The 26,280-nt window shown below is 39.1% G+C and overlaps 1 protein-coding gene across 4 annotated transcripts; it reads left to right on the forward strand.

The window, feature by feature from the left end:
* Positions 1-399: 399 nt before the first annotated feature.
* LOC129429361 (tumor necrosis factor alpha-induced protein 2-like) lies at positions 400-25,111 on the forward strand. Of its 4 annotated transcripts, none has more exons than XM_055185989.2 (12): positions 400-524; positions 10,666-11,351; positions 13,514-14,126; positions 15,477-15,591; positions 17,043-17,165; positions 17,312-17,406; positions 17,625-17,717; positions 17,990-18,116; positions 18,189-18,314; positions 21,723-21,878; positions 22,184-22,305; positions 23,739-25,111. In XM_055185989.2, the coding sequence occupies exons 2-12, from the start codon at positions 11,147-11,149 to the stop codon at positions 23,896-23,898; spliced, it is 1,935 nt and encodes a 644-aa protein (XP_055041964.2). In that variant the 5' UTR covers positions 400-524; positions 10,666-11,146; the 3' UTR covers positions 23,899-25,111. The 4 variants fall into 4 exon arrangements, with proteins under 4 accessions (XP_055041964.2, XP_055041965.2, XP_055041963.2 ...); XM_055185990.2 differs by lacking the exon at positions 23,739-25,111 and having other exon boundaries at positions 10,666-11,007; positions 11,211-11,351; positions 22,184-23,548; XM_055185988.2 differs by lacking the exon at positions 23,739-25,111 and having other exon boundaries at positions 22,184-23,548.
* Positions 25,112-26,280: the final 1,169 nt, after the last annotated feature.

Raw genomic sequence — 26,280 nt, forward strand, 5'->3', positions numbered from 1 at the left:
GCCGGTCGATAAGATTGCATACATTATAGTACACATTTTACACAGTAACGTTAGCTCAGTGTAGATTAGATTTTGATACGCTTTAGCTATGATTTGAACTAAAGTAATCTATGTGTTGTTTATTTTGCTTGTGATGAGAAATAAACTAAATTAAAAGAACTTTGTTGTTATTAATTCTTTGTGGAGTTTACCGGAAGTTACGTTTGTTCCACAAAAGCCGTTTGTTTATGTTGTTACTGCTGAAACTGTCAATACACTAGATAATGATCGGATTCTAGGATGTTATAATTAAAGTCCAGGAAACAGGCTTTCAGGAATCAGGAAAAGATGTGATGATGTTTCAACAAAAGTATCATAAGCACAACATGAGGTCTGCCTATGGGAGACGAGCATCTTGATCACATGGTGCTTGTGTGAGCAAAAAGCAAGAGGACAGTCAGATGCAGCTGAAAGCTATAAGAGGTTCAGGAGACATTAGGGTGCTTTTACCTGTGGATAATACTGTTAAAGGAAAGTGAAATAAGGTAAGAGACATCTACTATTTTTTGTCTATCAGACTGTTAAACTGTTACAATTCTTTGTTAATGATTAGAACAGAGTATTTTATAATCCTTTTTAATGATTCATAATTTCATTTAATGTAAAAGACTTTTATCCTTAATCAAACCTTTATAGTCATTAATGTCTGTTTATTTCTACCTACATCATTATTACATCGGTTATTACACAAAATAAACAACAAACACTACAAATAAATGATATATGACAATAAATTACTCCAACATGTACATTGTTGTGATGTCTGCATTGCTGTTCTGTAAGTGATGATGTCGGATCCCTGTTGGACCAGAAGGGCGGTTAGATCAGATCCACATCACCATAACCCTAGGTACTGCATACTGCAGAGGTATTTTCATGGGTGACATAGGCAGGATGTCCTTTTGCAAGGAGTGACACAGAATTAGCGATTAGGTTTTAACCTCTCATTTGGGTTTTACCATGTCAATATAGAATCAATACAGTGCTGGATATATCTGCAAAAAAATAAAGCATTGAGTGAAAAAAGACTGAATTGTCAAGGAAGATTTAAATTTAAAAAATATATATAATGTAGAGCAAAAATAAAGATATAAATGTAAAAGAAGCTTAATGACTTTGGGTCTGTTTAATGCTTTGCCGTTTCTTTTTAATTTGCTTCATCAAAATGCAGGGCATTTACCCAGAAGACAAAGCAGTAAAATTGTGTTTTCGAGAATAATGTCTATAGAATAAAAATCTGACAATAGAAAAGCTAAAATAGTAACAAGACTTGAATCATGGGCAATGATGAAACAAATGTAAAATAGATTAATGAGCATAATGAATATACATTCTTCAAACTGTAAGGGTAATATCTGTGTAATTTTGAACTGGAGCTATGAACTTGTGGGGAAAAGTCCATACGTTTTTTTTTAGTTAAGACAATCGAAACTCCATTTAGATGTGCTTTAAGGCTTCCTCAAGTTGAAGAAAGTGCATATTTAATAAAGAGATTATTGCATTTTTTATCTAAAATATAAACACCATTGATTGCAGGTGTAGGAATGTGCTTTATATGACAATGTTTCTAAACTGACAGAGACACTATTAATAACTTTGTTAAAATCTCTTTGGAAAATAGTTGCACCTTTTGAAGTCACAAAATCAGGAAAAGAAAGTAGGTTCCCTTGAGAATTAAATAAATCAGAAAAAAAAAGTATATTTTGACTTACCCATTCTTTGAAAAACAGAGATTTGATACCAGAAAATATAGTTATGGTAATCCAAATAATAAAGAGAGAGGGGATAAAATATGTTTAAAAGCCATCTTCCAGGATTCTAGAGCCTGCTTATGAAAATCTGAGACCACCATACTCTTTAAAGATTTCATTGTGAATCTAAAACCATTGTAAATCATTGTTGTATATACATTTTTTATTACTTTTTTTTTTGTTTGGTTAATTTTTTGAAAATCTAAAGCATTAGAGGATTATTCCATTTTCTTGGGAGAAAAATCCAGATAATTTACTCACCACCATGTCATCCAAAATGTTGATGTCTGTCTTTGTTCAGTTGAGAAGAAATTATGTTTTTTGAGGAAAACATTGCAGGATTTTTCTCATTTTAATGGACTTTAATGGACACCAACACTTAACAGTTAACTCAACACGTAACCGTTTTTTTTTTCAACTGAGTTTTAAAGGACTATAAACGATCGCAAACAAGGCATACGGGTCTTATCTAGCGAAACAATTTTCATTTTTGACAAGAAAAATAACAAATATACACTTTTAAACCACAATTGCTCGTCTAGATCCAGTCCTGAAAGTGTCAGTGTGACCTCACGCAATACGTCATGACGTCAAGAGGTCACAGAGGACGAACGCAAAACTCTGCCCCAGTGTTTACATGTGTGTTGGAAGAGGACCGTTCCGACGTTGTTGTATGTGGAATAATACTAATTAATGTCTTTGTGTCAGTTTATTGTTTACAATGGTCCGCAAATGTGCGTTTTATATATGTAACACGTGACCTCCCTACATCACTACGCATTTACGTTAGGTCGCGCTGGACCGGACCTAGATGAAAAGTTATGGTTTAAAAGTGCATATTTTTTATTTTTCTTGGCAAAAATGAAAATCGTTTCGCTAGATAAGACCCTTATGCCTCGTTTGGGATCGTTTATAGACCTTTGAAACTCCGTTGAAAAAAACTGTTAAGTGTTGAGTTAAGTGTTAAGTGTTGGTGTCCTCAAAAAACATAATTTCTTCTTGACTGAACAAAGAAAGACATCAACATTTTGGATGACATGGTGGTGAGTAAATTATCTGGATTTAACTTTTAAGAAAATTGACTAATCCTTTAAGATCACCCTCCTTGTAGCTTCTTATCAGAGATTTCCTTTTAACTTATTTTTTTCCAAATGAAGCAGAAAATCAGAGAGTTAATAAACTTAAAAGTTTTCTAATCGATATATAAGGAGAGAGCAGGATGTGTGATTTACCTTTAGCCTTAGCCAGCAGGGACTCTCCCATAATTTGTTAAGTATCTCTACAGCCTGCCACATAGTACCTTTTGGTTGAAAGTTGAAGACGGTCTAAACCTGATCTGCAAATATCAACTCTTTAACATTTAAACCATTAACAGAAATTTGATCTGATTCATGTACATACAAAATTTCACTTTTACGGGGGTTTACTACTAAACCAGAAGCTGTAGAGAAAATATACAGTTCATTTAAGACAAAAGAAACCTGTGACTTATCTTTAAAGATGTAGGGGCGGTTTCCCGGACCAGGATTAGCTTAATCCAGGACTAGGCCTTAGTTTAATTAGGAAATATAACTAGTTTTAACAAACATGCCTTGCTAATAACATAACCTGTGTGCATTTTGAGGTAAAACAAAGGGCACTGATGTAGTTTAAGATATGTCAGTGCAAGTTGTTTTCAGTTTGGAGAGCTCTTAAAAGTGTTTAAGTCTAGGACTAGTCTAATCCCTGTCCGGGAAACCGCTACGTAGTGTGTCAAGTTTAGCGGTATCTAGTGGTAAGATTGCGAATTGCATCCAACAGCTCAGTCCACTGCTCACCCCTCGCTTTTGAAACGCATAGAGAAGCTACGGTAGCCGCCACCAGAAAAACATTTTATAGTCGGAGACAACTTAGCAAAAAACGTTTAGGGCTTCTGTAGAAACAAGGTGGCACAAAATGGCGACTTCCACGTAAGGGGACCCTTCGTGTTTGTAGATAAAAACGTCTCATTCTCAGGTAATAAAAACATAACAGTTCATTATAAAAAGGTCTTTATACACCACCCACTGATAATATAGTTTTGTATATTATTTTGCATTTCTGTCAAGAGATCCTTCTAAATATTACACACTGCACCATTAAGAAAAAGACGTGCATTGTCAGCTAACTGACTAATTAATGAGGAGTTCCCTTTCGAGGGAACTTCACGCTGCGTCTGAGAGCTGACGCTATGGGGAATTCCTACAGCGTGATGGTCTTTTAGTATGTATAGCAAATTTGACCATTGGTTGGGCGTGATGTCATAGGCGTCGTTGTTTGACGAGTCTCAGACAATGATCATGTCTCTCGCGGTTCAAGACCTGCGTCCGCTGAGGTGGCGTAATGTACTTTGACTGTGAAGACTCTGCCTCTGATTGGGATGGTAATTGCGGTGTTTCCCATGCATTGATTTATTTGTGGTGCGCCGCCACAGAATCAGCATTGCCCACCATATAGATTTTTACAATTAATTTTTATTTTTTTTTTAAACGGCATTCGCTGTTGCTAGTACTCAGCGGCACCCCTCTCATGCACGCGTTCTCTCACTCATGCTGTGTGCAGCACCTCGACAGTGCCTCTCACGTTACACTGAGTGAAAGACTTAAAATTTGGCACTGTTTTCCATGTGCGTTCCCCCGTGTACTTGTCTTTTCTCGTAAACGTCAACAGATGTTAATGACAGAGAAGACAGCTGATCGAGTTTATCATGACTTAATTAAAGGTTAGTAGTGTTTTCCCACACACACACCGATTTTCTGTGTGCGAGCTCTTCCCCTCCTTATAGTGCGGTATGCACACGCCGCGCGTTCTGTAGTTCTGTCTAACAGTATATTCCCTCATATTTTTGAATTTGCGCTTGCGGATTAAACACAAGGTGTTATTGGGTCCTCTTAATCCGGGCCTGGGTGTGGCAAACCAATACAAAGTCCTTTCGTTTATCCTATTGCTATCCTCTTGTACATTTACAAAATGTGTAAATGCTTCTGTCGCAGGTCAGAGCGGAATACTGGTGTCGTGAGTCTCGCCCCTCCCTAGTTTCCACCTCGAGGAGGTCCCAAGAGCACCCCAATGACCAGACACACAGAGAGCATAGGTAAATATTAAATAGTAAAACAAACTTTATTAAATTATTTAAAAAGGGTATTAGGGAAGGGGAAAGGGGCTAAAATCCAATTCTCCAGCCGGAGCATAACAATCCCGAGTCACTCGGACTCCGTCGCGGGAAAACTCAGATGAGTCCTTCACTCTTCTCCATTCAGTTTATGCAACGACAATCAGCTTATTCACAACCTGCCTCTTCGTTCTGGCTTACAGGAAAGCGGTCCAGGGCCCTCTCCTTTCCTGGACGTAAAAGGATGCCGATGGTAAGTATCACAATGTTGGATGCAATTGAATACCTGCTGCTATGTGTGGCGAAGCTCCGATGCGGCCCAGCGGGTTGAACTCCTGGCCTTCCAGATGCTGGTGGAGCTACACAATGGCTGCCGGGACCCGACTGAAACCGTACGGGTAAGTGTACGGAGGGTTTCCACAGTTTCTGTATCCTGAGTGGCAAGTCGACGTGCAGGTAGACACTTCAAAGGGACCCGCTAGATCTGCACAAGAACATACAGGTAAGTGTAACAGGGCTGGGCACGGACGGTGTACAGAGGGGCCACTGGATCTTCACTTAGGAGACAGGTAAGTATGTGATACGGTAAGTATGTTGAAAGGCAACTGGGGCTCCTTCGGGCATACAGGTGGGTGTACAACACAATATGCTGGGGTTAGCTTTGGACTTAAGGTAAGTACAGTAAGGGGCAACTGGAACTTTACTTGGGCTTTCAGGCAGGTGTACAACACAATATGCTGGCTTTAGCTTATGACATAAGGTAAGTACATTGAAGGTAACTGGGGCCTCCTTGGGCATACAGGCGGGCGTACAACACAATATGTTGGCTTTAGCTTTTGGCATAAGGTAAGTACATTGAAGGTAACTGGGGCTTTACTTGGGCATACAGGATACAGAATATGCAGAAATGGATATCGGGTGTTCACCCTTTTTGAGGTTTCAAGCCAAGGGCAGATGGAGATGTGGGTCAAAGGCTGCTGCTGCGTTGGGCTGAACACGGCCTCCACAGGTGTTACCACACAGGTAAGTTTAGGTGAGATGTTCCACCCGGGGTGTGTTACATTGGGTGGATGTGAACACTTCCCTCTCCTCTCTTCCAACCGACAGGGCAAGAGATCTAGACAGGGGCGGACCTTTGAAGATGCTCCACACAGGTAATTATACACACGCACAGCTGATTTTCTCTTACAGCAGCCAACTTCTCACCATTAACATTTCCCAATGTATCCACACTATTCTTACTTGAGGTTGTTGCCACACCACCGTCACGTGGGGGAAAAGAGTCAGGATGTCGCCAACGGCATTAACATGGAGATGGTTACTTTGCCAGCCTCAATGTTCACTTCTTTCACAGGATTTCGTCTGGCCTGGAAAGTGGTTGTTGACGACACAGACACAGCACAACACTGCAGTTTTCAAGTGTATAAACTCACAGCAAAGGACAAAGACTCACCCATTGCACTCCACACACTCTTGGTGAAATTAAGGTCAACACCACGTCTGACCGAGGACTCGTCCTGGAGATCGCTGAGACACTGATGCAGCGAATAATTACAGATAGACGTTACCGCCGCGACAACCCAGCGTCTTCCTTCGCTCCCCGTTCCCGGCTCACCCACACTCTTTCTCCACAGTGGGGCCACTCACATCCTAAAAAGACTCACAGATAGTTCACTCTAGATGATTATGCTGCTTTACAATGCTTTGGGGTACTCTCACTGTGATTAACACGAGATCTCTTTTCCTCTTCCTTCCAGCTTCTGGATAATTTGTGGGCCAACCCATTTCTTATGATCAACCCTTACAAAAATTAACCGTTTTATTGTGGTAAAAGGGTAGTAACCATGGTTATTTGTTGTATGGATTACTATCAGCAAAACCATGGTTTTACTACACTAACCATGCTTTAACTATGGTTTTTGAAAACCATTGTTGTCAAAACCATGGTTATTTTGTGGTTACCATGGGTTTACTACAGTAACCATGTTTTTTGGTTTTAACTGTAGTAAAACCATGGTTAATGTTTGTAAGAGAAGGTCACATGCAGATGCTTTGTGCCTTAGTATTATGAAAGAAACCATGGTTCCTTTCTCAAAAAGGCCAGTGTTGGCCTTTTCACATGTTCAGGGTTGCGCGCACATGTCTTCGTGCCCTAAGAATATGAAAATATTTCGGGTTTTTGTTTAAAGTCCTGAATTTAGGTGCGGTCTGTGCCTATGTATTATGGAAGAATCCATGGATCCAAGAAGGCCGATATTGGGGGCTCAGGGTCATCACATCAGGTTTACGACAGATGCATCCCTCTAAGGCTGAGAAGTGGCTATGGAAGACCATAAGGTCAAAATCTATGTAAGTCCACATGGAGCAGATGTTCTTCTGAGGCAAGCTTGAGGAAATGGGGACCTCACCCACATTTGGTGGAGCAAATCTGGCCCAGGTTCGGCCAAGCAAAAGCTGAGCTTTTTGCAACTCAGGAGTACCCACATTGCCTTCTTTGGGTTTGTCTGACTCACCAAGACCAACTCAGGCTGAACGCCATGGCACAAGAAGGGCCTGAGGGCCTGGCTCTGGAGAGGGTCTGGCTACACAGGCGCCACTGTTGCTTGTAGCCTTGTGTTGGCCAGCCCGTGTATGATTTTCGAACCTGGTCTACCTTCTAGACAGATCCCCATTTAAGGTGCCGATCTGGAGGGGTCTATAGTCTCAAGCGAGGAACACTGTGTTTCACCCCTGCCTAGAGCGAATGAGTTTGTGTGTCTGGCCTCTGACTCTAGGACAGACTCATAAAAATGGGTCTCTCAACCGAGGTTGTGCAGACTATTTTACATTCCAGAGCTCCCTCCACCAGGAAATTATACACATTTAAAAGAAGACTTTTTATTAAATTGTGCCAAGAGCACTTATATGACCCAGTTAACTGCCCAGTAGGTTCAGTTCTGGAGTCTTTATAGGAGCGGTTTGCAGCTGGGCTGTCTTCTTTGACCATTAAGGTTATGTGACAGCTATATTTGCCTTCCTTACCTTAGCGGTCAGTCTCTTATTAGGCAAAGACCAACTAGTAATGCGTTTCCTGTGTGGCATTCGGAGGCTGAGGCCTGGATGAACACTCTAAAGTCCCAAACAGATTAACTGATTGCATGGTGACATTAATATGATTGAAGCAAGGTGCAGATGAGCAGTTAAAATTTGATCAAGCATTCCGTTATCCTCGCCATCACGAAGAGCATGACTCATGGTTGGGTAGCAACGAGTGACGCCACGCCACGGGAGCCCAACCTCCCGAGCACTTTATAAAGAAAGAAATGCCTTGACTCTACTTTAACACACGTTGTTAGACCCAACATGTTAACGGACAAATTTAAATCAGAAATCAAACGAATATAAAACAAAGTGAATAAAAATCTTTCTGCAGCCCAGATTATGCAATATTTTTTACAGCAGCCATCCCGCTGGCCAGGAGTTTGAGACCACTGCAATAAATGAAACATTTTTTAGAAGATTTGTTTAGCATAAAGCTTGAATTCCAGGTAAAACTTAGGCTTAGGTAGGTCAACATCCCTTGCCGTGGACCCAGAAAAATAAAGTTTTTTTCTTTTATCGATGCTTCAACTGACTGCAGTTTTACCAATGACTCTTCTTGTAATTTGCCAACTTTTTCGATAGCCGACAGCAGCACAGAATTAGAAACTGAGTCGGGATTGTTGGATTTAGCTTTCTTCTGAGCAGAGGGCTTACAAGGAGTGTCAGGAAAACCCGCAAATGAATTTTTCAGACATTCCGCCTAATTATGCCCCTTTAGATTTTCACTGTTGCAGAAGCCTCAACCATCGCTGTATCCATATCCTCGTCCATGTTTGTAGCAACCAAGCTTTACACAGGCTTAGAAATAAAAATGGCTAAAGGAATGGGTCCCAAACTCATAAAAAGCAGTCTCAAAGAATATGCTGAACTCCCCCCATTAGAAAAAATTGAACATAGAAATTCAAAGATTTAAATGGACGCTCATTCAAGTAGACTCATTTTACAGCTTCCATAGAGTGAAACATTTGATTTTTACCATTTTGGAATCTATTGAGACAATCTCCAGGTCTGGCAGTACGACTTTTAGCTTAGCTCAGCATAATCCATTGAATCTGATTAGACCATTAGCATCACACAAAACTTGACTCTTCTGTAGTTACATCATGTACTAAGACAGACGGAAAATTAAAAGTTAAGATTTTCTAGGCCAATATGGCTAGAAACTATACTCTCATTCTGGTATAATAATCAAGGACTTTGCTGCCGTAACATGGCTGCAGGAGGCGCAATGATATTACGCAGCACCCGAAAATAGTTCCCTTGGTTACTTTCAAAAGCAGAGGACTATTTTCGGACACTGCGTAATAGTAGTACAGAAGAGGACATTGCTGCACAGATTGGAAAATCAAATCACGCCTTTGTGATGTTGAACAACCTCTCTTTCTATTATATTCGTAGTAATACTTTATACATCGTACAGCACCTTAGCTGCATTCCACCTTAATGTTTGTTATTATAGTGTTGTTGTATGTTTCTTGTTTTATGTATATGCCATGGCAATATTGTCATGTCACACTACTGCAAGATTGATTTAAAAGCATATTAAGTCATCTACTCTCAAATCTTTCTCACGATACTGTGATATCATGTGCCGATCACTCTTTGCTATGCCACAAGTGGCCAGACAAGCACTGAGCCAAAAAAAGATTGCTGCAGCAATTTAGTTTATATATAGCTACAGTATTTTAAAAACCATAGTAACTTACCATGGCCCCACTACAGTAGCCATAGTTTAACTATTGTATTTGTTATAAAACTACAGCAATACAAATGCTAATCAAAAACAATCATTTTACACAATTTATTTATTTCTATACCACTGTTTTCACTGTCCTAAAACGGGCTGATGTCTTTGATCTGGGAAGTCCCTCCTTCAGAAATATGTATCGAGTTCTGATTGTTTAGTTTGTTTACTGTGTTGTGATTCGACAGCAGCTTAGCTTAGCAGAGCCGTTAGCTTAGCTGGCGACTGACATATTTCTGTGGGCAGAGTTTAGTCGAAAACTCTTATATTGACGTCATTTAACCAGGAAGTAGAGGCTGTAGTCCAATCCGGCCGGTCGCTGTAGGCTTTGAAAGGGGAATTCTGTTAAAGAAAATATATTGCCTGGCACTGAACTTTGAGCTTTATCATTTTGCAGGTATTATTTATTGTCTAACAGCAACATTACACATTAACTAAAGTTTAAAAAAAAATTGGATCAGAAAGAACGTGACCCTTAATACTAGCGACTAAAAAAAAATTTTACAATGCAGAGATTGATGTAGTCTGTGACTCAAGCTGATAACGCAACACGCGCGAAAATGGAAAACAGTATTGGCAGTGCAAAATTCATTGAAACGCAGAATAAAAGAATAGATGCAAATGAATTAGTTGGTCTGCAAAATCATTGCTGTGTTGCAGAGATAAAAAGGATCAAAGTCATTAAGCTTCTTTTACAGCAGTCATTAATTTTTTGCATGCATACTTATAGCTATCTTTATTTTGCTCTGTGTGATTTGGATATAATGTAAACTGCTATTACAAAATAAAAACAAGAATAACATTGATGTGCAATTTATATTTGTGTGTATGCAGCGATGTTAGTCGTCTTCTCTACTCGTCAGTGATGTTTATAATGTTGAGACTGTCTAACCGTTTGTGATGTTTGATCTCATCCACAGATGCTATCACGCTGGATTAGAGCACCCTGTATGTGTGCGTGTTGTAGAGGCTCACGTGACACTGACGCGGACTCTGTTCACCCTAATGGAAAGCATATTTATACTGCATAAATGTATTCTTATCCCCTACATAGCACTATGTGCCATCCCCACCTAAGAACAAGCGAATGTATTCACAACTGTCTCATTTCATGCACTTGTGATTTCAGGCGCAGGTTCAGTGTAATGTAGGGGGTGGGATGCTTCAAAGTCTAGGGAGCATTTGATTGGACAGAAAATTTGATGAGAAGCGTAGGATGACGTCATAAAAATTCTAGACTTTTTTAGCACACTTGCAGAAATGTAAGGTTTGAATGCTGATATCTTCTGTATTTGAATTTTGTCAGCGGTTCGGACAATACCAGTTTATAACCAGTTACATTTGATTTAATAGGGACTTAAGTCTGTATCTGTTAAAGCAGCATTCAGTTTAGATATAAGCATGTTTCATATTTTATATTATGAGAGAACTGATATTATTTTGACATATTTTGATTTTTTTGTAGAAATGGCCACTGACAGCACTCAAGTTTCCTCTGGTGATCCTGAGTTGGGGCCTCAGAAAAACAAGCAGAGAACCAAAGTGTCTGATAAAATAAAATTTTTAAACTTCACAAAATCAAAATCTGCACATGAAAGGTTATCAGGTAAAACAGGACAATGGTGTGATGTAGGGCTGTAACGATTAATTGTGCAAATGCACGTTTTCTCAATGAATGAATTTGTATGAATTATGGGGAAATCCAGGCACATCCAAATGCCAGGGGGCGCTCTCGTGCAGAAACTCCCTTTGTTCCACAGAAGAAGTAGCATTACAAACACTATTCCAGGAAATTAATATTTATATCGCTGTTCTTCAAATTGTTTCAGGTATTTTCATGATAATAAAGAATATTTTGAATGATTTTGTTTTACAAGTGTTGCTTTTTTAAATGCACATTATAAACGACTCGTAATGATTTTAGATTGATAAGGACTTCCTACTGACCAAATGCCGTAGTACACGCACAAGCTGTGTATGAAACACAGAATCGCAGTCTTGCAATTCAGAATCGATTTCGGACGGGCATTCTTAATGGGACACAAGATTAATCGTTACAGCCCTAGTGTGATGTACAATGGCAAGAAAAAGTATGTGAACCCCTAGAAATGAACTGGTTTTCTACAGTGATTAGTTATAAAATGTGATCTGATCATCATCTAGGTCTAGGGTGGCCATTCGTGCCAGTTCCGCCGGACACGTCCCGAACATGTTTTCGGGTTCGTTCTCCGGAAGTCACGTTGCTCGACCGCATACGTCATCACATTTCAGTTAAAATACATTAGAAAATTAAGATTTATTTCTTTTAAGACATACAATCATTGTAGTTTCATTTTTACCTTGAAATGTAACGGTTGCTTTTCTGAAATTGAACCCGAAATATTAAACCCCGATGACCCACGCGGTCGACCAACGCGACTTCCGGAGAACGCACCTGAAAACATGTTCGGGACGTGTCCGGCGGAACTGGCACGAATGGCCACCCTATCTAGGTCAGAACAATAGACAACCACAATGTGCATAAGCTGATGAATAATTCTAGTTTGTAGATTCTAATTTCTAGTGTCTTTTTTGAAAACACCCATTAAACATTCACAGTGCTGGGGGAAAATGTAAGTGAACCCATAGACTTATTACTTTCATGAAAGCTAATTTGTGAATTTGTGTCAGAAGCTGGCAATCTGGAGTCCAATTAATAAAATTAGTTTAAAGATGTGGTTTAGTGCAACTTTGATTGATTAAAAGACACTCAAACATTTTAGGATTGCTGTCCTTAGGATGCTTTAGCTCTTATGAACCATGCCTCTCTAAAGATATCCAATCAAGAGTTGTTACACTCCATAAGGCTGAAAAGGGATACAAAACAATCTCAAAATATTTAGACATCCATCAGTTGACAGTTAGACAGATTGCTTTTTCACACATTTCTGTTCATGAGTCTACCATATGTAAGCCTTTGAACAGGCACGGTGTCTATGGCAGAAACATTGCAGAGTTAAAAACATGAGCCTGAAGTTTGCAAAAGAGCATCTTGGCAAACCGTAGTGCTACTGGGAAAATATTTTCATGGATTGATGAAACAAAAGTTTAATTGTTTGGGAAAAATACTATGCCGCAAAAAGGGCACAACTTACCAAAATCAAAACATCATCTCAACAGTAAAGTATTGTGGAGGGAACATCATGTTTTGTGCATGATTTACTGCCTCGGGGCCTGGACCACTTTCCATGATCAAGAGGAAAATGAATTCACAAGTTTAAAAAAATATCCTAGAGGATAATGTCAGGGTGGTTGAAGCTCAGTAGAAGTTGGTTGATGCAGCAGGACAATGACCTTAAGCATTGAAGTAAATCCACCACAGATAGCTTAAAAAAATTCCCTCTGAACGATATGCAAGTCTGTTTCAAAACAACTGAAAACACTTGCTTGAAGTAATTGCTGCCAATGGAGGCTCAACAAGCTATTAAATCCAAGGGTTCACTTGCATTTTCCTCCAGCACTATGGATGTTTAATGGGTGTTTTCAAATGAAGACACAAGAAACTAGAATTATTTGTGTGTTATCAGCTTATGCACACTGTGTTTGTCTATTGTTGTGACCTAGATGAGAATCAGATCACATTTTATGGCAAATCATTGTAGAAAACCAGTTTGTTTCAAAGGGTTCACATACTTTTTCTTGACACAATATTTCTACTTTTTAAACTGTAAATACATTTTGCTAATAAAGACTATCAATAGAAATTAATTGTCCTCTCACAAACTGCAGCGGAACTGGAACAGAACCGTCTGGCTGAAGCACAGAAGCTGCTGGTGGCAGCTGAGGAACGTCTGTTTGGTTCGAATGAATTGGCCAGAGCCGAAGAAGAGGTGGACAAGATGCAGGCAGACTATGAAACCTTTATTCTTAATTTGAAGATGATCATCTATGAGTCCTTCATTGAGGACAACCAGGAGAAACTCAAGAGTGCTGTGACTGCCATACTTCAGGAGGAGGCACAGGACAAACGCTGGGAGACACTGGCCATGGAGAAACGTCCAGTTTGGAGGCCGATAAGGTGCAGAGAGATCCATGACACACAACTCAAGACTGTTGTGGAAGAACGAATGAAAAATGCAAATGAAGAGGAGAATGGGGCGGACAAGCTGTCTTCTCCCTTGAAGAGAGAAGTGTGCCGACTGGGCAAGCAAATACAAAAAGATCTGCTGGTGGTGGTCAGACGGTTAAGGGAATGTTATCCACCAGACTTTAACATTTGCATAATTTATGCGCAACTTTACCATCAAGCTTTCTCCACCAGACTCCAGGAGCTGACCAGATCTAGTGTTGATGTTGAGGATTGCTGCTATATATTAAGTTGGATTACATTTCACTACCCAAGGTAAGAGACACTGAACCAAGTTGCAATGCTAATATCAGTTATTTAAAAGCACACATTTGTTATAATTCTGGAATAAACTTGTATAACGCCTGGACTCATGTAGTATTTTTACATATCGCCGCTGCCCGATGAAACTCATGTATGTCCAAAACGGTTACTTTTCAGGAAGTGATAAAAACACTGTATATCAAAAGCAGTTGAATGTAGCGTTGTCATACTTGGTACGGCATCTTTACATGTAACCATACTGTTGCCAGTGTAATGATATAATCCACATTTGACCAAAATTGAGTTTAAATGGACATACGTACATATTTTACAGTAATGTCGATACGCGTTCTTCTGATCATTAATTAGAATGGCCAAGTCGCGTTTTATATTGCCAGATGAATACGCTCAGTTTATTAAATAGCCTACGTCTTAGTTAAATACGCTTAGTTTATTTAATATTAATTATACATTTATTAAATGTCTCTTGCAAATTATGAAGAGACAATGAATCAATACACTAACATGGTAATGCCAGACAGCAGGGGCGTCGGTTTGTGTTGAAAAGTGGTGGGGACAAAAGATCAGATAAAAAACATTACTGCAGGACGGGAAAAATATTGAATAACGGCGCATCAAAAATGGGCATAGCGTAGGCCAGTCAAAAAGAAAATATTCAGCATAAAACCCTCAACAATGTCAACTGCACACATGTAACAGTCTCTGCAACACCAGCTCCACCGAACAGTGCCAAAGCACCATGCCATAGAAAACAGCAGCGCGTTTAGTCAATTATTACAATGAATTTCATTACATATGTAAAAGAAAACACACCATAAGCATACAACGCAACATATGTGACCCTGGACCACAAAACCAGTCTTAAGCATCGCTTGATTTTTCAGAACATTTTATCCAAATGCTTTTAAAAAGTGGTGGGGACATGTCCCCAGCGCCCCAAGTGTAAATAACACCTATGCTAGACAGATACTTTGTTTGCACAGTCCTACCATAATTTTGTCACTCCTAGACGTACGTGACATGACACTCCTAGACATCAGATGACATGATTTCACAACTTTTTATTGGCCATTTAGGTATGTGAAGCATACTGTATACGGAAATAAACCTGAACATTCAATCCGTCGAAAAATCTAAAAATCGGCAAAATGGACATACGTGGTTTTCATTGGACAGCGACAATACGTAATGATTTAATATATTAGTCTCTCAAGTATACATTACCTTATGTATTTCCTTGTATATATTTTAGCCTAAGGCTGAATTGAAATCCTATAAAACAGGAAAGTAAATAAGAAAGTAAAATAAAATTCACATATGGATACTTTAATTATTTTTTAGCGATGTGCTGACCCACCAGGAATTGAAAGAGCACATCGACCAATCATCGCTTGGACCTCTACTGCCTGAAGGAACGCTTAAGATATTACATGAACAGTACTTTTCATACAAAGAGGTAATTCAGTGGATGACTTCTAGGTTTCAAAGAACAGTTATACTTTGGGTACTTTGACTATAAAAACACAAGTATGGCTTAATAGACATAGTTTTAATAAACTTTGAAAAAAATCTTTGAATATAGATGCTGCCATTTTGTTCACATCGCAAAATGGGACATCAAAAGGTTGCAACCAAAACCTGTTCTATTAATGCTGCAGCAAGCTAAACATGGTAAAGAAGTCTCAAACAGTAGATTTTAAAATGATGACCCTTTGTGCTGCTTAACAAAGTGCTCTACCATTGAGCTATAGCAAAAGTATTTAGTAGTAGTAGGCATATACACATATATCATGACAAGTTTTTTCCCAGAGGTGTACTTTTACTAGTTTTTGGGCAAAAAACATAAAAATGTAAGTAATTTATGACCAATTTCCACCATGTGGAATGTGAATCGCTCAAAATGTGAATGTAGGGTTAAGCACAACGAAAAGTGGAGTGACTGTACATTACCATAATAAGTGATTTTGTCGCTGTGTGTCAGTCTTTTATCTCTAAACACCCCACCTTGTCGCCAACAGTCACTCTCGCTTGGTTTGACTCGGAAGTCACCAAGTTTCTATTGAAATTTATTAGATCAGGTCGATGTGCAACTGCTAGTTGCTGCTTAAAACACTATTTACCAATCAGAATCATGGACTGGAACTGTTTTAATAGATAAATGATTAATAAATTTGATAAAACAAAGCATATTGTCACACAGCCATACTATGTTCAGACAGTACATTAGCAATATGATGCTATTGTACATGCAATTTTTCTTATTTGGTTCAATTATTATTTTAAGGTATTTGCAGTGTAATACATGTTCATTTGACTGTGAGATAGACAATTACACATTTACCTAAACCTGAGCTTTGGGTTTATAAATATGACTGATCATGAAGGGCACAAAGACTGCCTATTTTGGTGGGGATAGAGTTTGTGCAGAAGACATCAGTGCAGACGTACAGTAACAGATTTTGTTATAAAAGCACGTAATTTTATTAAGTGGAGTGCTTAGCAAACGCTTCTTTTTCACGGCGCCAGTTTCATTGATTTTAAATGCAAGTGATAGTTTTGCCACAGTTTATAATGTAGATGCGGTGTGGCCTGTCGAATTAGCGCTTTAACAAATCTGAACAGCTTGAAACAGCCGTCTAATTTCAGAAGTATAGATAAGAAGGGGTCACACGCGACCATGCACGTGTGCAACTTAAAGGGAACATTGGTTATAACGTTTTGTATATATGTTTTTCATTTTTTAACAACAAAAAAATAGCTTGTGATTAAACATCATTTGGCGGACCCCCTATAGTTTCGTTCTGGACCCCTTGTAGGCCTCCAGATTGAAGACCCATGCTTTATGTCATCAATATTCCTCGAGCTGCTGCACATTGGTATTGATATTTCCTTGTTTTCTGTCATCAGGAAGAAGTCAGAAAGTGGTTGTCTAATGCTTTTGGGAAAGAAATGAAGAAATGGAGTGATGGCATTGAGCCACAACTGGTGGATGGATTTTATGTCAGCAGCCTTGCTGTAGATATTATACCGGTAGGTTGTGGCTTCTTCTAGTGACTTTCTAATCCTCTTATTTAATTTGTGCCTGTTTTTAAAGATTAAAATGTAGCTGACAGAAGTGTTTATGACTTTACTCAAGATAGCTCAAGTCATGAAATGTCACCATGTTTGTTTTAAAGCTTATTGATTCATCTATGAAGGAGATCAAAGCGATTTTGGGCTCTGAAAGTAAAAACGAGTACATTTTATGCCAGCTGGACAGTTGTCTAAAAGAGTAAGTGAATTTTTTCAGTTGACAGACATTTTTATCCAAAGTGACTTAAAGTATGACTTGGTAATTTGCTGCATGGGAGCTCAACCCACATTTGGCATTTCAGTGCTATGGCTTAACGCTTGAGCAACAAAAACAGATCACATAAAAAGAAACAAAAAATACAATTTCATTGCCTTATTATTATTGATTAAAATGATTTCCTTGATTTTCAATGGCAGGTATATGAGAAATCTAGAGGAACTTATCAAAGTTAAACAAGGAGGTGCTGCTAATACTCTCTGTGCTATTCTGGTTAGCATTCAGCAGTTTGGGTGAGTTTGGTTGATTCATCAAAATATTCATGGCCTTATTGATCCGGTTTGTACTTAATCTATTTTATTGTTTTCTCGAGCATTTTAATAGTATAGTTATAATGTTTACTTACAATGGTGTGTAATTATTTATAGTTTGATTATTTTTTTAAAAGAAACTAAATGTAGCATATGCGTCACATTTGCATGATTTTGTGTTTCTCATATTTGAAATTTACATTATCTCTCTGTTAGCATGCAATCTGCTAACATTCAACCATTATTTCTCTTAGGGTTTATGTACAAGAAGCAGAAAGTCTTTTCCCAGAAAAGACTAGAAGAATACTGTTGTGTACATTAGAAAACATCAAAACAATTTGTCAGCAATATTTTCTCAGTCGAATTCACACAGAACTGAAGGTTAGTAAAGAAAATGCAGTTTATCTAGAGATAAGAATGTGTTTAATTCCTTTGTTTTTAATTTCTCCAAAGCCGCTGTACCGTAAGCTTTGGACTGACGCCTGGTGTCATAGGCACGATGAGGTTTTGGATGGGCTGGTGAAAGGACTTGAAAATCATATACATAATTTGGAAACGCTGGAGTCTGTCTGCCAAGAGGTCAGAAGCAAACTTAATTTAACAGATGTAGATAGATTGCTCTGTTTTTAAGGAGCTCAGATAGCTGCTAAAAATGAAATAATGATATTAACAAAAGGCTTTTGGCACAAATTATTTTTTAATCTAATAGTTTCGATTTGTATCTACTTAATCCTGGCTTCAGGCTATTCAAGTATTGTAATATGCAAGTTAGTAGGATCTTACCACTTTACAAATAAATATAAAAATAAATAATATGGAATTAATCATACCATATAAAAATAAATAGCATTGCATATGTAAGATTTTATGTAAGCAATAAGGTACGAGAGGCTGTGCTGTATCGTGAATAAGTAACGGCTGAAGGGCGTTGTTAGGCACATGAAAACAGAACACTAGACTAAACAAGACATTAAAACAAAGACTAGAGAATACAAGGGAGCGGGGAAAAGGTCACAAGACACGGGAAAAACGTGGTTAAATATAACAAAACCAAAACCACGATCTCCCACACAAAACATGTACTGTTAGGACCCTGCCATACAAAACTAGATATAATTACCAACAAGATTATGGCAGAGTCCCAACAGGACCCTCCCCTCAAGGGACGCCCCCTGGCGGCCCTCAAGGAGAGACACAGGACAAGACAGACTGGACACTGGACAACATCCACGAAAACATGACAAACACCAACAAAGGAAGACAAGAGAGAACAACAAGAGGGTTAGGGTGAGACAACAAGAACAATAAACAAGGGAGGGGGGGCGGGGGAACAACAAAGTTCACAGGGGGAGGGATGGGACTGGGTACAGGGCGAGCCTTCTGACCCCGGGGAGTAGCTGAGGGTTGTGTACGTGGAGGCCGGGCTCGCCTAACCGGGATCTTAGGGGAAGGAACAGCTTGGGACAGGACGGGAAAGACAGGGTCAATAACGGGGGGTGCAGCGGGTGACTGCAGAGACGACACAGAGTCAATGACAGGGGGTGCAGCGGGCGGCTGCAGAGACGACACAGAGTCAATGACAGAGGGTGCTGCAGCTGACTGCGCAGATGGCTGTGGCGGCTGCGCAAACGGCTGTGGCTGCGCAGACGACAGTGGCTGTGCAGACGGCTGTGGTGGCTGCGCAGACGGATGTGCAGACGGCTGTGGTGGCTGCGACAGAGGCTCGGAGACGGGGGAGGCTGCAACAGCTTGTGAAGCCGATGACCCTTTTTTCCGCTTTTTCTTCTTGGGGCGTGGCGCAGAAAGTGATGCTGGAGCTGAGGGCACAGCGGTGGAAGTGACAGGCTCTATGGAGGACCCTTCTGACGCCGACTCCCAGGAAATCCTCCTCTCACGTTTGCCTCGGAGACTGACAGGCTGAGAGAAGCTCTCTGGGGTCGAGATGGTGAGCGCCGGGTCCTCTTGCGTCAAGACTCCGATGACACAACCCTCTGGGATAGGGGACAATGGACTAGACGAGAGCTTTGGAGGTGACATGCTGGTCTGATCTGGTTGCTGCCTCCCGAGACGGTCCACCATCTCCCAGTAAGGGAGACGGACCAGGTCCCTCCGCTTCTGCTGAGGAGGGAGGACATTAAGGCCAGCAACAAGATAGGAGTTGGCTAGCTCCTCAGGAAACAATCCCCTCCTTCTCTCCATCGATTTGGCATATTCCCTCAAAGAGAGCCCTCCCTGAGGCGGAAAAGGGCCCTCGCCAGCCCGGGTCTCGGCGACGAGGGTATTCCACCATCCCGAGTCGGAATCGCTCATGTCTGCTGGGTTCAGTTGGGCTACGTGCGTTCTGTGAGGGTTTGGGGACAGATGAACCCAAGCGCAGACGGCAGTAAACAATACAGGACTTTATTAACAAAAGGTAAAAGAAAACCCACGAGGGGGCAAAACAAACAGAATATACAAGATACTAAGTTACAAAACACTGACAGGATAAGACTACACTAAGTACAACAAGACACTAAACTGGACTAGTTAAACAGTACAAATAAACTTGGCTTAACTGGTTTGAATCCGACAGGAACACAGCAGGAACAAACAGTACGCACGTAGACAGCACAATGGGCACAAGGACTTAAATAGGGGAGCAAATCAAGAGGTGAACAGGTGACATGAATCAAACAATAATGGGATAATTAACAGGGAAACGAGGGGGCGGAGTCAGGAGACGAGACATACAAACACAAGACAACCACAGTACAAAGACAAAACCATAAATATATATAAATATATATATATATATATATATACACACACATGAAAACAGAACACTAGACTAAACAAGACATTAAAACAAAGACTAGAGAATACAAGGGAGCGGGGAAAAGGTCACAAGACACGGGAAAAACGTGGTTAAATATAACAAAACCAAAACCACGATCTCCCACACAAAACATGTACTGTTAGGACCCTGCCATACAAAACTAGATATAATTACCAACAAGATTATGGCAGAGTCCCAACAGTTGCAGGCACTCCGCTTCGCGTCGTGCCTAACAACGCCCTTCGGCCGTTGCTTATTCACGATACAGCACAGCCTCTCGTACCTTATTGCTTACATAAGACAGCCCAAGCACATTTCAAACATTTTTGTTTTGTTTTAAGTATTAAAACTATAATTAGATCAAATTAAAGTTGTGTAAAGAAATGATCATCAAACATAATGAAAATCGTCTATGGTTATTGTGATCTATTGTGAACTACTTCAGGTTTTTAGATAGGCAGCGGCTATTTACACAAATCCAAATAGCGTTAAGGGGGTCGCACACCGGATGCGCAGCTCATCGCCGCATCGCGTCTAGGACAACTCGGAGGTATCATACACCGGAAGTGCAGATTAAATAGCGCGAGCTTAGTCAGTTAGCGTCTACTTCAAATTGCAAAATAAACGTTAGCAGCCAATGTTAATCGTTAATGATTTGGGACAAATATGATGTTATTTAATGTTTTGAGCAACTTCCTGAGTCAAAGCTGGGCGCCACGGACAGGCGCCACCTGTCGGCGCCGGTGTGCGTATACTCATAGAAAACAATGTGTTTGATGTTTTTATAATGGCACGGCGCTGAGCTGTGCATCCGGTGTCTGACCCCTAAGGTACTTTTTAAACTAAGTGCAAATAGCGATAGATACTATTTACACTACGTAAAAATATAGATATATTTTTATTTACACTAAGTAACGATGTTAGAATTTTCTTATAGCGAAATGCTATTTACAGTATAGGTAAAAAATAAGTTATTATCAAATTTGCAATAAGTGTTACTCGTAATTAAATGTATTGGCAGATATTATTTGTACCTCCGTATTTTTCTAGATTAACAGGATGCAATAATAACATAGTGTGTAAATATATTTATTAAAAATATTAAAAGGATGCTGCATTATCAGGAAAATACCCCCACACACACCGACCACTAACCCTAACCCTATGCATAGGAACTGCTGGGCAAGCTGCATTTAGCAGTAATGGTTGAGTATGTGAGGCAAATGATGAAGAGAAAACAGAAGCTGAAAGGGAAGAAACGGCAGGAGGAAGCAGCTGACTTCATGTGCCAAGACAACCGAATGATCTGCTCTACATTTTCCGAAGCGGTGAGAGGACAAACACACATGCCTATATTTGTGGAATGTGAAAATGTTTTTCCTTTTATCCTTTTAGGGCAGTCGTAGCCTAGTGGTTTGAGAGTCGGGCTTGTAACCCGAGAATTTCCGGTTCGAGTCTCCAAAACAAAACTCAATGAAGTGTAAATTAAAAATTCAGAAAAACAGCTGTATTATTGATCATTCTTTTATATTAATACACTGCATTGTCCTCGATGTATGTTTACAGATTTTTTTATAGTGCAGTATGTACTGTAAATGTACTTTTCTAATTAAATGTATATTCTCTTGACAAGGGGTCCAATGAAAAATGGCTTTCTGAAATACTGCCAAGATTATCTGAGATCCTGAAACTTCAAGACCCTGGGAGCCTTGAACTTGAGAGAGTTTCACTTGCAAGAATCTATCCTGACCTGAGGTATATATTTGTAACGGATCCCCTGTCATCTGCCCTCACTCACCAGACTACATCACCCATGATCCTTTTCACCCCGTCATCCACCATATTTGATTACCATCTTTACCTGTTTACTATTCCTCGACATCATACTCATTCCACCATTGATAATCACCATTGTTTTCAGTTTCTGTCGGTTCTCTTCTTTGCAACGTTTTATGTATGTTTGTATTACCTGCCATTTGTTATTAAAGTTATATATTTAATGTTACCATTCGTCCTTCTAGTCTCTCCATAAAGCATACCATGACAATATTAAATAATTTTTTTTACATAAAAAATGCATGTTTCCAGATACTAATAGACATCTTTTAGTTGGCTTAATAATGGTTAGGAACATCGCACCTGCTAAATACTTCAATAAACTTAAATACTCAAATACATAACCCTGTTATGAAGTGATTTCCCTCTATAGTCATGATGTCATTGTTTAAAAGGTACCCTGTAATGACTTGTATTCTGTAGCATGCTATAAATGCCTTATACTACAAAAAAAATTTTGCTATAAAATTTTTATTATATAAAAAAATCTTAAAATATGATCCCGATTTTAACATATGGAGGCCACTATTGCTGTTTACGTGCAGTGCTGGGTTAATGATGTCAAATGGTTGCAGAAGACAACAGTTGTGTAGTTACAATGCCTTTGGCTGTTACATCCAGTCTGTAAGGAATACCACCCGTTGGCCCAGTGTCGGAAAAACCAGTCGGCATAACGAAGGGCACTTGCCCGTTTGGTCTTTTACCGCGCTTACTGATGACATTTTAGTTACGCAATTTAGGTCATTTTGTCCAATTTAGAGCGGTCAGACAACACTTACACGTTACCCTAAAATGAAATACACATCATAAGCCTCCATGCATCTAATTTGGGGTGCATCAATAAATCGCCCGAAGATGCTCGCTAAGCTTCTCAATCAATTATGGTGAAATGCCACAACATCCAAAAGCCAGAGGGCGCTCTCGTGCAGAAACTCAATATGCACAGCAGAAGAAGATCTACATATGCATCCTTTCCTGTATATGGGATATTTTTTGAATGAAGGACTCAAACCTACCGTGTTGAAAAGGCTAAACGTAGACATCAAGACAAATAAAATGAGCACATACTGCCACCTGCAGTGCATTCACATCTGACAGAAAACACGATTTAAGAGAACGGGTTTTGACTGCAACCATTTGACGTCATGTAGTTCAAGGCAAAAAAATTCATCATTTGTAAAACGTTTAATAGTCACTTATTATTAGGGAATTATCTCACATTTATATAGCCAATCTGTGTGTAAATCTATTAAGCCATACATAGGAATGGTACCCTTTAAGAATTGTAAGATGTTTAATTGCTTGCTTGCTTGCTTGCTTTATTAAACATTTTTGTTTTCATTCTCTGCTAGTAAGCAACATGTTGTTGCTGTCTTAAACCTGAAAAGCAATCTTTCAAGCTCGGATCTGCGTGGGATCAAAGAATGTTTGCGTGATAACAGGGACACGCAGGATGATCAGTCCTCCCCTTCTTTCTTTTCCAAAGTAATTGTGAAAAAGAAAATCTTATAAGTGTGCTGTTTGATCTCTATGTACATAAATGTGATACAAAAATCAGATTTGAAGCAGTTACTTTTTGTTGATGTTTGAACTGTTTTCAAACAAACGGAGCGTGGCTAACTCCTCCTCTTCCCCCTCCCTTCCGTGCTTTCATGAACACACCTAACCCCCACCCCCAAATCCTTCTTGTCGTTTATTGGCTGGAACACTTTGTAATCGTTTCTGATAGTAGGTTTGGCCACTTTGTTTTTATTGCCGTTTGTGGAGCCTGGGCTGTCTACAGAGATTGCCTTTTTCTTACAGTTTGATCAGCGGACAGGCAGCAAGCAGATAGTGAGGAGATGTTTGCTGTATGTAACAAAAAATGTTTCATGCTCTAAAACGTGTGAGTTCGTTTAGAACACCTTTAATGCATTCTTATTTGAAATTTACTCAGTCAAATACACTTTATATTACGACCCGCAATGTACCATGTAATTAAACTGAATTTACAGTATTTGTAACAACAGAGTACCTCTACCGCACATACTTGTAGGTATAAGTGAACAATATGTTAAGTTTGGGGTAATAAGAGGGTAAGAATATGGAAAATTATAAAAAGTGTTACCGACGCTCCTTAACATGTTTGAAAGATTCACTCACAATGCAATGCTAACAGGAGTTAACTTTCAGGCTGTGAGTCAAAGCAGGAGGAATTATGATAATGTTGGCCTTGTCACCAATCCCAGGAAGTAAACTGTTGCCTACAATCCGTGTGTTTGTTGTAGTCCAAGAAAAGAGATTTATGTTGGAGACGATAACTCAGCGTCATCGTTTACTTTGTGGTTTGAACCTTTTGCATGTCGTTAACATGTACTAATACACACTTACACACCAAAGGAAATGTAAAAACTTGAATTGGATTGGTGCTCTTTAAATGAATGTAAATTATCAAAAAAAATCTGATGATTAATCATAATTCATGTAAAATCGTGAATCGGATTGGTGCTCTTTAAATGAATGTAAATTTGCAAAACATCTGATGATGAATCATGAAAATGTGATCTTTTTGTATATGTTTAGACATAATTTAATATGTATGTAAATGTATGTTTACTGTATGTGTGCGTGTGTAATGATGATATAAATATGTAAAACTCAAGCAGTTTCATTAGTATAGTATAGGCCTGTATTATGATTATATAATGTGTTGAATCACAATGCTAGAGTAATAAAAATGCATTTTTAAAATTGGCAATGTATAACTATCATATCATTTATACAATATTTTGCATTTATATATTTTATTTGTGGGTTTTGCTTTAAATTTAGATAAACTAGTGTAATTAAAGGGATAGTTCATCCAGAAATAAAAATTCTCTCATCATTTACTCACTTTCGTATTGTTACAAACCTGTAAATGTCTTTGTTCTGATGAACACAAAGGAACACTGTTAGACTTAACTGTAATTTCTACAGTTACTTACCACAAAATGCCCAGTAAAATACCATAATTTTTCAGTTCATTACTGTAATATGCATTGCATTATGGGTATTAACATTTATTTTACAGTGATTTACTGTATGTTTTGAATTTGCAGTAGACTGCTGTAAAACAACAGCAGTAGTGCTACTGTAGTTGAATAAAACAGTGTTATAAAAGCATATAAAATGGAAAAATAAAATATATCTATGAAATTAAATACATTTTATTTGTTATGCTTTTAGCAGTGAAGCAAATTTCAAAATGTGAGTTGTTTTTCAGCAGTGTAAATAATTTATTAAAAATTGTTGACCGTCAGATTTGAATTTGATCTCAAGACTTCAAAACACTCGTGATGCCAAGATTTCGCTCCTTGGAGTGTCGGGAAAGTGACAGAAAAGGCTACTTGGGGAGTGTAGCGAGTAACTTTTATTAAGTGACTCTGTGGTACTGTGATAGTGGATAGTGTTATGGACCTATGACAAGGGTGACCCGGGTTTGATTCCTCTTCAAGGCAATATATTTTTTAAAACTAGGTTACAGTAAGGGTATTATACTGTAAAATGGAACTGCAGTAAAGGCATCATACTGTAAAAAAACATGTACAGTTATGGTACTGTAATGGGGCATTTACAGTAACACACTACCACATATATACAATAAAAAGTCTAACAGTGAAGATGTTTTGAGGAGTGTTTGTAGCCGGGCCGCTTGTGAGCCCCGTTCACTTCCATGGTAGGAAAAGTAATACTGTGGAGGTGAGTGGGGCTTATGAGCGGTTTGGTTGCGAGCATTCCTCAAAATATCTCCCTTCGTGTTCATCAGAACAAGGACATTTATACAGGTTTGTGACGGCATGGGAGTGGGTAAATGATGACAGAATTTTCATTTTTGGGTGAACTATCCCTTAATCTCTGCTAACAATGTAAGGC

The sequence above is a fragment of the Misgurnus anguillicaudatus genome, chromosome 18 (genome assembly GCF_027580225.2).
Source record: "Misgurnus anguillicaudatus chromosome 18, ASM2758022v2, whole genome shotgun sequence".
Classification (NCBI taxonomy): domain Eukaryota; kingdom Metazoa; phylum Chordata; class Actinopteri; order Cypriniformes; family Cobitidae; genus Misgurnus; species Misgurnus anguillicaudatus.